A 14703-nucleotide genomic window follows, 5' to 3' on the forward strand; every position below is an offset into this window, starting at 1 on the left:
TCCCTAGTTGAGTAGCTTTATTGATTATAATAGGAAATTGTATATAATTTAATAGTATTTACGTGTAGTTTTTTGGCTATTTTCGGCACATCGTATTAAGCATCTTATAATATAAAGTTAATCTGCATTTGTGTTAAGTTTTACTCCAAATCGTCAGTCCCTAGAGCGTCAGGCCCTAGCTTTAAACGGCACTTGGGACTAAATTACTAGTTAGGGAATGATGTTTTTTATATAGTGATAATAACAAAACAACTACATTATGTGTATTAACTTATCTATAAATGTTAAGGTTAAAAGTTTTATACTTTATTAGAAGTCATATAGGAGTAATGTAGTATGAAAAAATTGAAAATTATAATTTCTCCTAAAATAAAGCATAAAGTGACTGGCCCTTTTAGACATAACATAATTAATTAATAAACAATAATTTACACTAATAAAGTATTCAAAAGCATCTTAAAAAAGTTACGGACAAAATGACGTCGAAAATATACAGATTTTTATGGAATGACCCAAATATAAAAAATCAAAGCCCGTCATTTTCAGCCTACACTGAAGTGATGGTACACGCATACAATTCTTTTTTAAATATCAAACTCACCTCCGCTACTAATTCCTCTACCTCTGTCACGTCATCATCATCATCAGTCATTTCTTTATCATATGTCACCTCATCATCATCATCATCTGTCGCTTCTTTACCGTCTGTGACCTCATCATCATCATCATCTGTCGCTTCTTTACCGTCTGTGACCTCATCATCATCATCTGTCACTTCTTTACCGTCTGTCACCTCATCATCATCTGTCACCTCTTCATCGTCTATCACACCATCATCATCATCATCATCATCCAAGGCAGCCAGCCTAGCTTCCAGCTGCTTATCGATCAGATCCAGCTGTATTATAGCTTTAGCCTCAGCAGCTGCAAGTTCTAGCTTATGGCGTTCGACATTTTTCTTAACCGAACTACTTTTTAAATTGCGAACTGACACATAACGTTCTTCACTTGTTTTTACCGATTCGCTTTTTAAATTTCGAACTGACACACAGCGTTCTTCGTTTGTTTTTACTAACTCGCAGTTTGAATTTCGAATCGTCACACAGAGTTCATTTGTTTTTACTTTTTTTGAATTTCGAATTGACACAGAGCGTTCTTCGTTTGTTTTTAGTAAGTCGCAGTTTGAATTTCGAATCGTCACACAGAGTTCTTCGTTTGTTTTTATTTTCTTTAAAATTCCAGCCGACACAGAGCGTTCATTTGTTTTAACTAACTCATTTCGAATCGTCACACATAGTTCTTCATTTGTTTTTATTTTCTTTAAATCTCGAACTGTGACAGACTTTTTTAGTTCGTTTTTTGGATTTTGCAACGAAATAAAGTTTGCACAGATACTGCATTGTTTCTCGTGGTCCACAGAAGAGTGTGGTTTGAAGTCCTTCATTGAAGTCTGATCGCTGTCAGAACTCAACAACTCTTGCCAAAGAAGCGGCTTCATTTTTTGCGATTGTGGCGTCTGCATGTCCATATTTATTATGGTTTATAGATTAAATAAACCTATTTGTCGTGTTTTATATTGTCAATTAGGAGTAAAAATAAGTTACTTAAAAGTTGTGTTCAGAAAACTATCATCTCACACTTTTTGCTAACATCAAAAATTGCACAAATACTTCAAGGGTCCTTTTTTCTAACTTCTATAAAAATGTAAACATAATAACCCTCCTGACGCAGTCGGGTAAATGTTAAACGTATTCACTGTTCAAGCGACAAAATTACGTTATAATGCGTAACGTTTTCAAGTTTATGTTTAAAACCACACAGTCTCTTTGTACACAGTAGCTTTGGTTAGAAGTATTTCACATTAAATTGCACTTTTTTTTCCAAAAATCTCATTTATTTATAACTAGTTATGACACCAAAGTTAACTTGATATGCCGTCGTATGAACACTTATGTTTATGAACACTATTTTTCACATAAACTACAAATACACAAGTCACAGAAGTATTATAACACTTTTACAGCGTTTGTCACGTTTCTTGTTTATATTTTGTTTATTTATACAATAAAAGAACACCCGCCAGCGAATGTTCGTAAAATTGACAGACTGTTTATTTTTTATTTTTAAACAGTTGTTATTAATATTATTTTGTGCGTACCCGCAACTAAAATTATTGGAGGCTATTTACAATCACTGACGATAGATGGCGTTAGTGGTATTGATTTGGCATGTTGAATGAAAGTGAAGAACTTTAAATTCTTAACTACGTTGGTTTTTTATGTTTTTTTAAAGGATTTTGTTTTTTGTAAAAAATAATTTAAAACGGTATTAATTTCCTTTTTCAAAATTGACAATTTTAACAAAATTGTGTAACAATATGTTGTTACATAATGTGGCTGAACCCCGTGTTTGGTTGGTAAAATAAATTCAATTAAATTAATATTATTATTTATAAAAATAATATAATACCAAACTTAATGTAATTTTTATAACTTTTAACTTGGAGTCAGCTTTAATTTTGTGAAAAAAAGAATGCGTTCTCGAGACGAAAATTTTAGATGTATGAATGTGCACTTCGAAAAATGAGCACTGCGGAACATGCGCACTTTTCTATAGAATAATAAGATGAAGCATATTTGTATATTATTAGTATGGAAAAGTGAGCATTTTGCGAAGTGCACATTCTGCGTCAGACCCCATCTAAGTGACACAGTACTGAGAAGAGTAGAGAAGAGTTCTCACCTCCTGTTGGGCTTGCAGATTCGCCAACTTTTCTTCAGCGGTCGGCTGCGGCTGCGGCGATGTGATGCTCTGGCCTGGAGTGTACTGAGGAGTCAGGGTCTCCACGAAGCCAGTCTGGAAGAGAAATGGTTGGTAATTGATGTGTTAGAGAAACAAATTATAAATTAACCACGTAAATATTGGTTTGCTACAGAAAGACTGGATGCGGGCGCAGGACCGGTCGCTGTGGAAATCCTTGGAGCCTTTGGAGGAGCAGTGGACGTCATTTGGCTGAAAAGACGACGACCATCGCGCGAGTATAGGATAGATTTCTCGGTTTTTGGAAGGGGGGGGGGGGGGGATATTCGTGCGATAAAGACTTTCTGTGAAAGACCGAAATATAGTAGTCGTACTAACTTACCGCTCACTTTGCAGTCAAGTCAAATACTGTAAAGACGTATCGTAAAGACTGATAGCCATGGGTTCTTGTCGGAAATAAAGTCTGAGTCCAAGGATATAGGAAAAACCAGCACATCTGAAGTCCTGCTGACGTTTGACGTCACAACACCCTTCCGTACCGCTTCCATACCTCACTGCACTGCTTGCGGTTGATTTCTAGTACTTACCTCAACGAAAGAAGCTCGCTTCGCAGCTAAGTCGGGCGACGCGTAACTGGTGAGCGACTGACAACTGCTGCCTAACAGACATTTCCTGAAAAACGCTACTGACGTAGGTCTAGGGACAACTGGAGGCTAAAGACAAAACCAGGGTCATATTTGATCACTAACCTCAACAAAAGAAGCTCGCTTCGCAGCCAAGTCCGGCGACGCAGCGCGTTCAGATTTCGACGACGCGTGGCGACTACTAGTTGAGAAGAGTTGCTAGAAGGAACGTTACTAACTAGTGACAGAACTAGGGTTTATGGGCCCACAAAGGAACAAAACCAGGTTAATATTTACACACTTACCTCAACAAAAGAAGCTCGCTTCGCAGCCAAGTCCGGCGACGCGGCGCGTTCAGTAGTCGGCGACGCGTAACTGGTGAGCGACTGGTGACTGCTAGCCAGGGAGACTTGTCACAAGGTACGCTAGAGACTAGGGACAGAACTAGGGTCTAGGGAGCCACCAAGGGACGATATCAGGCGCCTATTTACACACTAACCTCAACGAAAGAAGCTCGAGACTAGGGACAGAACTAGGAGCTAGGGGCATACAAGGGGACAAAACTAGGCGCGTATTTTAATACCTCTCGTTCCCACCACTGCAACTCTTGTGTAGCTAGGATCTACAGCTTGACCACCAATAATACGGGTTTTTAGCGGTAACTGGTCGGGACCAGTGAAGGTCAAGTTTGTCCCAGAGGAAAGTTAAACTGTCATTGGACCCGCAACCAATAACATAGGAGGAGTTCGAAGTTAAGGTGCGACTTCCCTCCAGTGTAAAGCGGATGACGCTGCCGGCTGTGGTTTGGTCCTATAGGAAAGGAAACCAGAAGCGTAACTAGTACGTACCTCAACAAACGAAGCCCGCTTCGCAGCCAAGTCCGGCGACACAGCGCGTTCAGTAGTCGGCGACGCGTAACTGGTGAGCGACTGGCGACTGCTAGCCAGGGACGTGCGTGAACTGAAAAGTTTATATTAATACTTAATAGCTAGTTTTGGTTGTGTTGCAGAGATCCAAAAAATGTAAATAATACATTGAAATTGTTGAAATAATCCATTGAGATCCGCACGCGTACCGAAATCCCAGGGAAAAGGCAGAATAGGTTTAAAGTTGTATTTGTTTTTGTAATAAGGAGTTTTTTTGTTTGGACCTCTGCAACATGGAAGCAATATACAAAGCTGCCAGACCTCTACGATCAAGCAACCTACGTATTATTAAAAATACAGGGTGAAATTACAATCTAACTGGTTTTTTTTTCAGTTATATTGGTTTAATTTAAACCCGGAACCAGTATGGTTAAAGGCCGTATTTTAGATTTAGTAGTTTATATTTATTTTATTAAAGTTAAGTTATTAAATACCCGCATTACCCGCTGTGATTCCTCGTAAAGATTATGGTCACTTGATGGCAAGTGATGATAAGCGAGCTTACCTGGAATCCTCAATCACATTGGAACTAGCTATTTTTACCTTCAACTACCGAATTTAAGGCTAAAGTAACACCCGATAGTATTATTAAGTTTTCGTTTCACCCTGTATTTTATTAAAATTCAATTTCTAGGGAAAGCAGGCAGAGATGCTTCCATATCCTCTTGCGGTGTCAACAGGCACAGAGGTTATTACAATTTGGAAATAATTTAGTCACAAGAAGGGTTCATGATCAGGCGAGTCCAAAAAATATTTTTTAACTTTGGACTTACCCGATTTATACACAAAAAAATAATACAAAATGCAGATTTCAATAAGCTAACGAAAACACCTGTATTGTAACACCCTGTATGTTTGAATTGCAAGCCAATGTATACCTTATTAAGTAGTCAATAAGGAACCATTTGGAATGCAATGGTAAACGTTTTCTCAGTCAAGAAGATCTAAAAAGTCAGTATTATGCCATACTAGCTTTCTGCCCGCGGCTTCGCCCGCGTGGAATTTTGTCTGTCACAGAAAAACTTTATCGCGCGCGTCCCTGTTTCAAAAACCGGGATAAAAACTATCCTATGTCCATTCCCGGGACTCAAACTATGTCCCTGCCAAATTTCATCGAAATCGGTTGCGAGGTTTAAGCGGGAAAGCGTAACAGACAGACAGACAGACAGACAGACAGAGTTACTTTCGCATTTATAATATTAGTTGGGATAAGAACTCAATAAGGAATCATGTGGAATTCAAAAGAATAACGATTTCTCAGTCAGTATGATATCGAAAAGAAGACGTAAATGTCATCTTAGAGGAATCCTATTTTTAAAACATTAGAGTTCATAATCGCAGCTTAATTCACACAATAAGAGTTCGTGTATTGTATGATTACACATTTTGTGCACATACGCTTTCAAAATAAAGTTCATGAATTGAAGTTCTAAATTATTTCAAAAATAAAGTTGATTCATAAGATTATGGAAACTTTACATACAGGTGTTTTCTATACACATACATTTTGTATGCAGAACCTGATTTTGCAGCTACTACCTAGATTTTTGTAGCTGAGCTAATATCCAAAGCTGGTTTAAAAATCATAATATTTAAGGAGCAGATGTGGACAAAGGTAGACAAAGAAAGGTGTGCAAAAAGGTAGCATAATATTGTGTAGGAGTATAATACAACGCAAACAAATGTAAAACTAAGACCATACATTGCTATAACATACGTGCTCGAAGATAATATACAATTTAACCCTCAAGCAGACTTGTAATAGTGATCACATAAGTTTGAACTGTATTGCCTTGTTTTTAAGTAAAAAATAAAGAATGAAAAATTCGAACTTGCTAATCTGATTAAGGGTTAAGATGCTGCTGTGAAATAAGGCAGTATACCTACGTGACAAAGTGGCAACAGAATAATAAAAAGAGTATCAATAACTCAATTCCCAATCGAATCGGAATAACAAAATATAGAAATAACAGCGGGTCTAGACAAAGTGCAAATTATAATCGCAAACCAGTCGAAAAGTGGTCGAAAAGCCCCTTTTTTGTATGGAGTTTTGACAGATTCGATTTTCGATTCGATCAAAAAGTGCGTTTTGTCTAGGGGGGCAGGCATAACATACTACACAAAATGCGCAGAATTTTTGTACTTGTACTAATTTAAAAAAAATCGTATTGAATAGATTTGTGTGTGTTGTTGTACCCAACAAACACATCGCATGCCAAATGCCAATGCAAAATCTTGGCTACAATTTTGGCTCGTAGGCCTTTGCCTCGAATTTTTCGGGCAGCGGCGGCAGTGCGGGATTTCGTTGCGTTGTTTTCGCGAGCCGGTATACACCCTGTATACTAAAAATCCTGCCGTTTACGCGCCGCCGCCGCCGCCGGCGACGCTCCGCTGCTGCCCATACAGGGTGGAAACGATAACGATCACTTATCGTTTCCACCCTGTATAGCGAGGGGGTCGGGGTGAATTTCAAGGCAGAAGCCGTATAGTAAGGTGTGTAGTTAAAAGTGCTTTAGACCTAACTAAGGCGGAGCGGAGAAGTGTTTAGAATAACCAATCAGATTTCATTATTTCCGTTTTTTCTTTACCGCTCCGCACCAATCAAATGTTTATATTGAATTTGACAGCGGTTGCAGCGCTGTCAAAATCAATATAAAAATTTGACAGCCCAACACTTCTTTTCTCCGCTCCGCTTGTGGAAATCGGGCCTTACAGTGTGCTCCAAGCTTTATTTCTAATTACTGTAGGCTGAGTGTGAGTTTACATCAAATGTCCTCACTAGTGAGCGCGTTAAAAAATGTATGAAAATTTTAGTTCTTTAAAGTTTCCGCTAGGGGCGCTGTACAATCTGTCATACATTTAATGACAATTTTTTGTGCGCTCACTAGTGATAGTGACGACGTTTGATGTAAACTCACACTAAGGCCCAGAACACACGGTGAAACGCAACTGCAACGAAACTTCAACTTCTAGTTACTTTTGAGTTGCATCTAAGTTTCTGCCATAGATTCCGTTGAGAGACCACACATGACGCGACCAGTTTGAAACGCGTTGCAATGTCAAAAGTAACTAGAAGTTGCAGTTTCGTTGCAGTTGCGTTTCACCGTGTGTTCTAGGCCTTAGCCCCCTGAAAACTGTACACGTATACACCGCTATACTATGTTACCTTGACATCGACAGAGTGCCAGCTTTCGTCTGCGCGGGCGACGCCTTGCGACGGACCCTTTTACATCAACATGGTGTTAGTAGTTTACGGTGTTGTTATGGGAATTATTAGGGCAGGGCAACTGGATAACGCGAGGCTGTGGTCTTTTCTTTTAGGACGATTTAACTTGTCTATTGGTTAGGCTTCTATTCCCGGGTGAGACAAAGGGGAATTTTTTTTATTTATGTTTGAATACTTCCTTGAATTAAACAGATTTTTGCAATTTGTTTGTTTTTATTTTAGGCAGGTGTTTGACCGCAATCACACCTGTGGCCTAATTTACGTATTTTGACAGTCAAGATCTCGCTGACGTTCACAAGTCGTCTCTTTGAAAAACAGTTGTAAATTCGTATTCACAAAGGTCATTTTGATAGAACGATTACTCGATAGGATCGCAACTCAGTGTTTTGTTGTCGTTGAAGTTTTGATACGTGAATAAGGCTACTGATGTTAAGTGAGATGTAGTCTAGGATGGTAAATACCTGCCCTGAAAGTGCCTATTCACTCCCATACCTTGGAGTAAATTGAAGTCAATGAAGCACTCAGAAAGTATTAAGTCTGACACCACGATAAAAACCTAATATTTTAAGAGATTATTCTATCACTCAGCGAGCCCCCCATAGGAAATGAACCAAGGAGTAGTGTTGCGAATTTTCACACAAACCAACTTCTTTACACACGTTATTTAGTTGCATTGCCTTTAATGTAACAACAATTTAACAATTTTATGTACAACCTAACTTAAATTGGTTAATACAAATTTTGTACTCATCTCACAAGTCAAATGCGTATTTTATTCGTCATAATCGATACAGCAGTTGCTTGTGAGACACACAACATATTTGAACATATTAAAGGACTAAGCACACTTATCAACCCGAAAACGGATCGTATATCAACTCGAGGCGATCAGTATTCTTTGTATGATGAAACTCCGTACTGCAACGCACCGTAACGTAAACGCCTCGCCTGGCGGTTGACAGCGCGACCTTTCCGAGTTGATAGGTGTGCTATGACCTTTTAGTTAACAAAAATAGATTTCGGATGCTGTTAACAATAAAGGAAAATAAAATTAACATTTTACATACATACATTATTTCAGAGCTCTCTTTTGCATTAGAACTCTGATATTAATAAATAATAGATTTGCGACCTTCTTTCTTTAACAACAGGGTCTCTAGTCGCACCACCGACACTTGGTATCTTAAAAAACATCAAGCTGGCAAAATATTTTGAACCAATATTATGAAACTAATAAAGTCCAAAATTGAAAATTCTACTTCACATGGCAGGATGATGATGTTTTGACCGTACCATACTTTTTTACTTGTTGAGATAAAATAATTTATAACCTTAGAAAAGAAAGAACGACTTATAATGCAATTTTTATCTCGAATTAACGATTAAGGTAGAATGAAATAATCCGTTAAAAAGTAACGCTTTAACGATTCACGGTGTAAATTAACGAATCAACGATCATACGGTAACGGTATTTTAACGTTCGTTACTCATGGTTATATCGTGTAAGTGTGATGGCGATTCGACCAGAAAACCTATTTCTTTATTTGAATTTCAAGGATCAGATTCTTAAAATATTGGCAAATAATAAAAACTATTGACTACCAAACATTTGACTACCACCACTGCAGTGATCCTCTCTGATTTACAAGAGGCAAATGGAGTATTTGGCCTATTGCACATTGGCCAGACGGGTTGGGGAGGCCTCATGTTCGTATATTTGTCTCTTAGTCGCCTCGTACGACATCTACGGGCATCCATTTTTTTTTTTTTCAATATTTAAAATCAAATCTGACCATTGAAATCCAGTTAATCTTTAAAGTATATTGTCGATTTTCCACAGAGTCGACTCGTCACAGGGAAAAGCATGTATGGATTTGTCACATTTCACATTTAACATAATAAATAATGTCTTGTGACAAATTGATGCGAGGTTTTGACGACTTTTATTTTTGACTACCTGTATTTTATGAAGCTTAAAGTGTGACGAATCAACTTTATGACAAATAGGGTGATGTCCCCTGTTTGCGTCCATGTCTATTCGCGACGGATCGCTCTTCAAAACTGTGGGAATACTTAACAAAGGTGCAAAAGCTCTACAAAGCGAGTGCGAGTCTACGTTGACAATACTCACGTGGTAGGTCTAGACCTCTGGGCCACAGTAATACTAGCGAGAAAGAAACACACTATCAGTTAGACACACGCTAAAATTATTAGTACACCACACTACCAATTGTCTGTATTTCAACTAGAGATGAAACGGATATCCGGTAACTATCCGGTAGGCCGGATATCCGGCCTAAATTTACTATCCGGCCGGATACCGGATAGTAACTCACTATCCGGCCGGATACCGGATATTAAAAAAGTAGGACAATTTCCTAATCATAAAATGAAATACATTAATCTTTGAGGTAAACATCAATAAAATGGCTTATAATAATCACGGCTTTTATTTAAAGTCCAAAAAGTTACAAAAAGCCATATTAAGGCCTTTAAAAAAACTAATTTCTTTTTCTGGGTTATTCACTCTAATGACGAATACACTATTTGTAAATATCTGTTAAGTCGAAATATTGCCAAATAGGCGATCTTTTTTTCACTGATGGTTTGATGTCATGATGCAGTTCAGTCAGATTATGCAGCAAGTAAACTTATTTAATTTTCGTTATTCAATCACACACTCACGATGGCAACCGAAATCGCCCGAATTGATCTGCCCCCTAGACAAGTGGCAAAATCTGTCATTCTATTCGGACTGATTCGATTTTCGAAAAGTGTGACTAGTCTAGTCTACTAATAGACCCACTGATAGCGTTCGAAGCACCTGTGCGGCGCTAAACTAGTCACGACATGCAACGAGACAATGGGCCAACTATCCGGCCGCCGGATATCCGGCTATCCGGCCTAGCAGCTGGCCGGATATCCGGTATCCGGTATCCGGCCAAACAACTATCCGTTTCATCTCTAATTTCAACATATTTTTTGCAGCAAAGTTATTATTTGAAAATTATAAATAACTAAAAATTCGAACTGCCTAAGGCGGGAATTGAACCTACTTCGCTCGCTCTTCCAACTGAGCTACTTAGACACTGGATGAGCCCGTCGAAATTTTTAAGTGTAGTACGCTGTTACGGCCAGCGTTTGTTTCATTATTATTATTATTACCGAATGAAGTTATAATAACTGATTTAATTTAATATTTTTTTAAACATAACGGGAAAGCTCTTAGCCTGTCTCTTATCTGACGGAAAGTTATGATCAGGCCAAACGAAGCGATATTCACCCAGAATCGTCAACCACAGAGGAACTGTTCATATTGCCTCAGAGTGATGTTAACTTTGTTGTTATGACGACAGACGCGGGTTATATGGTGGTAGGGTAGCTAATCCAGGTGTATTTAGAAATTTTCGCTTCCGAAATTGAGCCTAACTCGAGCCAGGGTCTTATCACTAGACTACAGATGCTTATTATGTTTTTTTTTTTCTGTATTCTATACTCAAATCTGAACCACCACACTTTAAGTTGGCTCGAACGTTTTTTCAACCTTAAAAAAACATCAACAATGTGAAATACAGACATATTGGTTCACAATAACAAATTAATAAGTTTGATGAGATCAGTACACCATCTATTTATCTATTAGAAAAATAAGAAAACCTTACTAATTTATCCAAAATAAAAGAACTACTGATGATCACCACATTCTTACCCAGTGACTTATCCCTGTCTTGAAAATTATAAATAACTTGAAAAAATCGAACTGCCTAAGGCGGGAATTGAACCCACTTATTATTTATAATTTTCAAATTAGTTTGAGATGCGACTCTTAACGCTAAAAATTAAATAACTATGTAAAAGAGCTGTTTCATCTTAACTGACAGTTAAATATTTGCAACAATATTTCTGTTAGATGTAGGGTAGGTATACTTAACATTGATGAAACAAACGCTGGCCGTAACAGCGTATTACACTTGAAAATTTCGACGGGTTCATCCAGTGTCTAAGTAGCTCAGTTGGAAGAGCAGTCGCCCGGCAAGCGGAAGGTCGTGGGTTCAATTCCCGCCTTAGGCAGTTCGATTTTTTCAAGTTATTTATAATTTTCAAATTAGTTTGAGATGCGACTCTTAACGCTAAAAATTAAATAATTATCCCTGTCTTGCTTAATTCATAAACAAAATTAAATTGTCTTGTCTATGGACAGTTCAATGTGATGATGAAAAATTATAAGCTCATTTTTTTTAAAGTACTGAACATAGGCAGAATTACCTTAAATCCAAGATAATAATCTTAAATAATGAAAAAATTACTGTCCATAGGCAAAAACAATCACTGCTGAATATGGGAATAGGGCATTCACATATCCTGTGTTACTTTTAGCTTATGTGATAGAAAACTACCAAAAAATTTATGCTCAAACTCAAAATCAATCAATCAAGTCTCATTCTGTAGGAATTCATCGTCTAGAAATTCCTAAATTTTTAATGTTACTCTTCACAGGTGTATGAACTATCTCTAATCGTACGAATCTTCTCATGAGTGGTAAAATAGTCTAACTAAATCTATAATTAATGAAAAATGAATTATTAGCTTACTTCTGATACAATTTAGCTTAAAAAACAAAATATAATAACTAAACTAGCTTTGCTTTGAAATTTAAACATTAATAGGTATAATACTTTTAGTATTAAAGACATCATTATATTTTACATTCCAGACGTTCACAATTATAGCCCTTAATTTATTTATTATCAGGGTCATAGCTAGTACACTTGGCACATGTATTATTTCGTATACATGGCCATAATAACCTTATTACTTGCGTTTTGTAGCGAATGTATATTGTGTACCCTGTTATAGTAGGCGTTGTACGGACCCGATCAGGACTCGGGCTCGGTGTCATCGATTGTGGACTTCTAATATGAAGATTATTTTTTATACAAACATTCTTCTTATAAAAATGTGAATGTTAATGTGATTAACTTATTCAATTATCATGCTGTGATCCCTTTATAACTAAATAAGTAAAATAGATACCCCCTTACTATTAAAACGTTACACACTAGCTGAACAGCAGTTAAACGTCACTTTAAATAAGTGTTCAATGTGCGTGTAACTTTTATCAGTAAGGGGGCAAAAGTATAGCCCAATTATACCTCACTACTATGAAAACTAGTAAACGTTTATCCACCCAATGCACACCACTTAAAATCTAAAATATAATATTTACTTTTATGTCCATTTTTGCTTGAATTTTGTTTTCTATTAGATCTTGTAACGTAAAATGTGGTTAAAAACTATTTATTCTAATTAGAATGTTCTCATTTGACTGTACTAATTTAAATTGGAAAAAATACTAAGTTCTTATACAAACATACCTGCTAAGCCTACGGTTAGAAGTCGTAGACTTTGATTCCTCGATGGACGTTGTCATGGAGGTCTCCATCGGATTGTCCTCCGCGTCCAACATCTGGATTTGTGTCTGACGTACGAACACTCCATAGTTTTCTTCACACTGTAAATAAATAAACAAAATAGGTCAGTGTAAAGAATTTTATCTTTTAAAATTTGTTTTTTTGTTAAACTAACTGTAAACTTTATGTAATTTATGGTAAAATCTTTATCACACACAAAAACATGGTACAAAAGGCGAACTTAATGCTATGTGGCATTTTCTACTAGCTAACCTGTATGTAAACCTCCAGTGGGATGCAACTCTCAAATCTCTCAAGAGAAAATACAAATAAAATGATGTTTATTATGCTAACATTTTTAAAGTTCTTTTTCAGAGTTCACCATCAGAACAAAAATGTAAGCTAGTTATGAGAAGAAACAACACAAAAAATTCAATTTTAAGCCACTTCTTCAAAGCTTGTACTTTACAAGTTTGTACTTAATATACTTGTGAGCTATGTAGTTTAAAATCCTCATATTTATGTTTATTAAATTTTAATAATCTTCTACCTCATAAGGTCTTATTTAATGTTCTGATGCTTTGCTTTAATGTTCTGATGAAACTTATAAAATAAGACACTGATTTTTTATTCTGTATCACCTTTTAGTCACAAATAAGCTTTTACATATGGCTAAAGTAAGACCTCTTTATCTTTAAACTCACACAGATGGAACCTCCCAGAAATGTGATGTAACACACAAATTCTGTGAAAACAGGACTCTAAAGGTCCCTATATTGTTGTTAAAGACTCTTTATAAATGGGGAATAGAAAGTTTTGATGCTACTACTCATTTTGGGTTTGGAGCTTCATGAAGATGAAAAAAGGATCAATACAGTTAAAAAACAACATTTTCTCTTTTTTCTTTGACTACTTACTCTGAAATACGCGTGTCCACGGACGGTCCCGTTGTTCTTCCCTTTCGGCTCGTCCAGGATCACCCCGATCCACTTTCCTGTAGCAAACGTAGGATACCCCACGTAAGCCACCGATCCCTTCACATCTTTGCCAATTACGATCACCCGCTGGCCCAGAGTCAGCTTCTCAGACATAATAACAGCTTATTCACATACAAACACTGCAATACAGAACGATTCCGTCATTAAAACACACCAAATTTGCATGCAAAATCGAATTGAAAAGTTTTATAACAATGCCGCACCTTAAACGAATAATATTCGAGCTGCCAACTAAGAAATGTGCGATTATACTTAGCAATTAAACATAGTTTAAAATGAAAGCGAAATTAATATTAATTTCTTTGAAAATTTAGCGAAAATCGGAAAATATTGACGTTGAGAAACTTGCAAGGAAACGTCAACTGTCAAAGGAAAGTACGGAAACGTCAAAATTACTCATTCTGTGCGTTTCGTTCCACGCATTTGTGGTTCCACATCAAAGGAACGGCAAGCATTTTGAAAACTATTGATGGTAACCAGTCATATCCGCTTTGCTTATGGCTTTGCAGGTGTACCAGGTGTACCTACTCCTTCTAAGTTCTTTTGATTAAATTCGTTAATTCTAGGGACTACCTAACTTGGCCTACACTTGGCTGGGCTGTACTGATTGAGTTTTTATTGGCTCTCTGTCTCAAAAGGGATAGATCCTGGGTTACACAGAAGTTGCAATACCTACTTGCAATCCTAGGACCTAGAGTTAAGAATAGTCCAATTTTTCTCTTAGTCCCACAGCCCTCTGCTTCTTCTATTGATTTGTTA

At 37.0% G+C, this 14703-nt stretch overlaps 1 protein-coding gene across 1 annotated transcript in view; it reads right to left on the reverse strand.

Moving 5' to 3' along the window:
* The window catches only part of LOC135085926 (dynactin subunit 1), a 58753-nt gene extending 44458 nt beyond the window's left edge, over positions 1 to 14295 (reverse strand). The window contains exons 1-6 of the mRNA XM_063980710.1: positions 14148 to 14295; positions 13864 to 14063; positions 12911 to 13047; positions 7476 to 7532; positions 4232 to 4343; positions 2743 to 2856 (exon numbers count right to left, since the gene is read on the reverse strand). Coding sequence (XP_063836780.1) covers positions 2743 to 2856; positions 4232 to 4343; positions 7476 to 7532; positions 12911 to 13047; positions 13864 to 14037 — 594 coding nt within the window. The 5' untranslated portion in view covers positions 14038 to 14063; positions 14148 to 14295. The remainder of the gene's footprint in view (positions 1 to 2742; positions 2857 to 4231; positions 4344 to 7475; positions 7533 to 12910; positions 13048 to 13863; positions 14064 to 14147) is intronic.
* Positions 14296 to 14703: the final 408 nt, after the last annotated feature.

The sequence above is a fragment of the Ostrinia nubilalis genome, chromosome 30, assembly GCF_963855985.1.
Source record: "Ostrinia nubilalis chromosome 30, ilOstNubi1.1, whole genome shotgun sequence".
Classification (NCBI taxonomy): domain Eukaryota; kingdom Metazoa; phylum Arthropoda; class Insecta; order Lepidoptera; family Crambidae; genus Ostrinia; species Ostrinia nubilalis.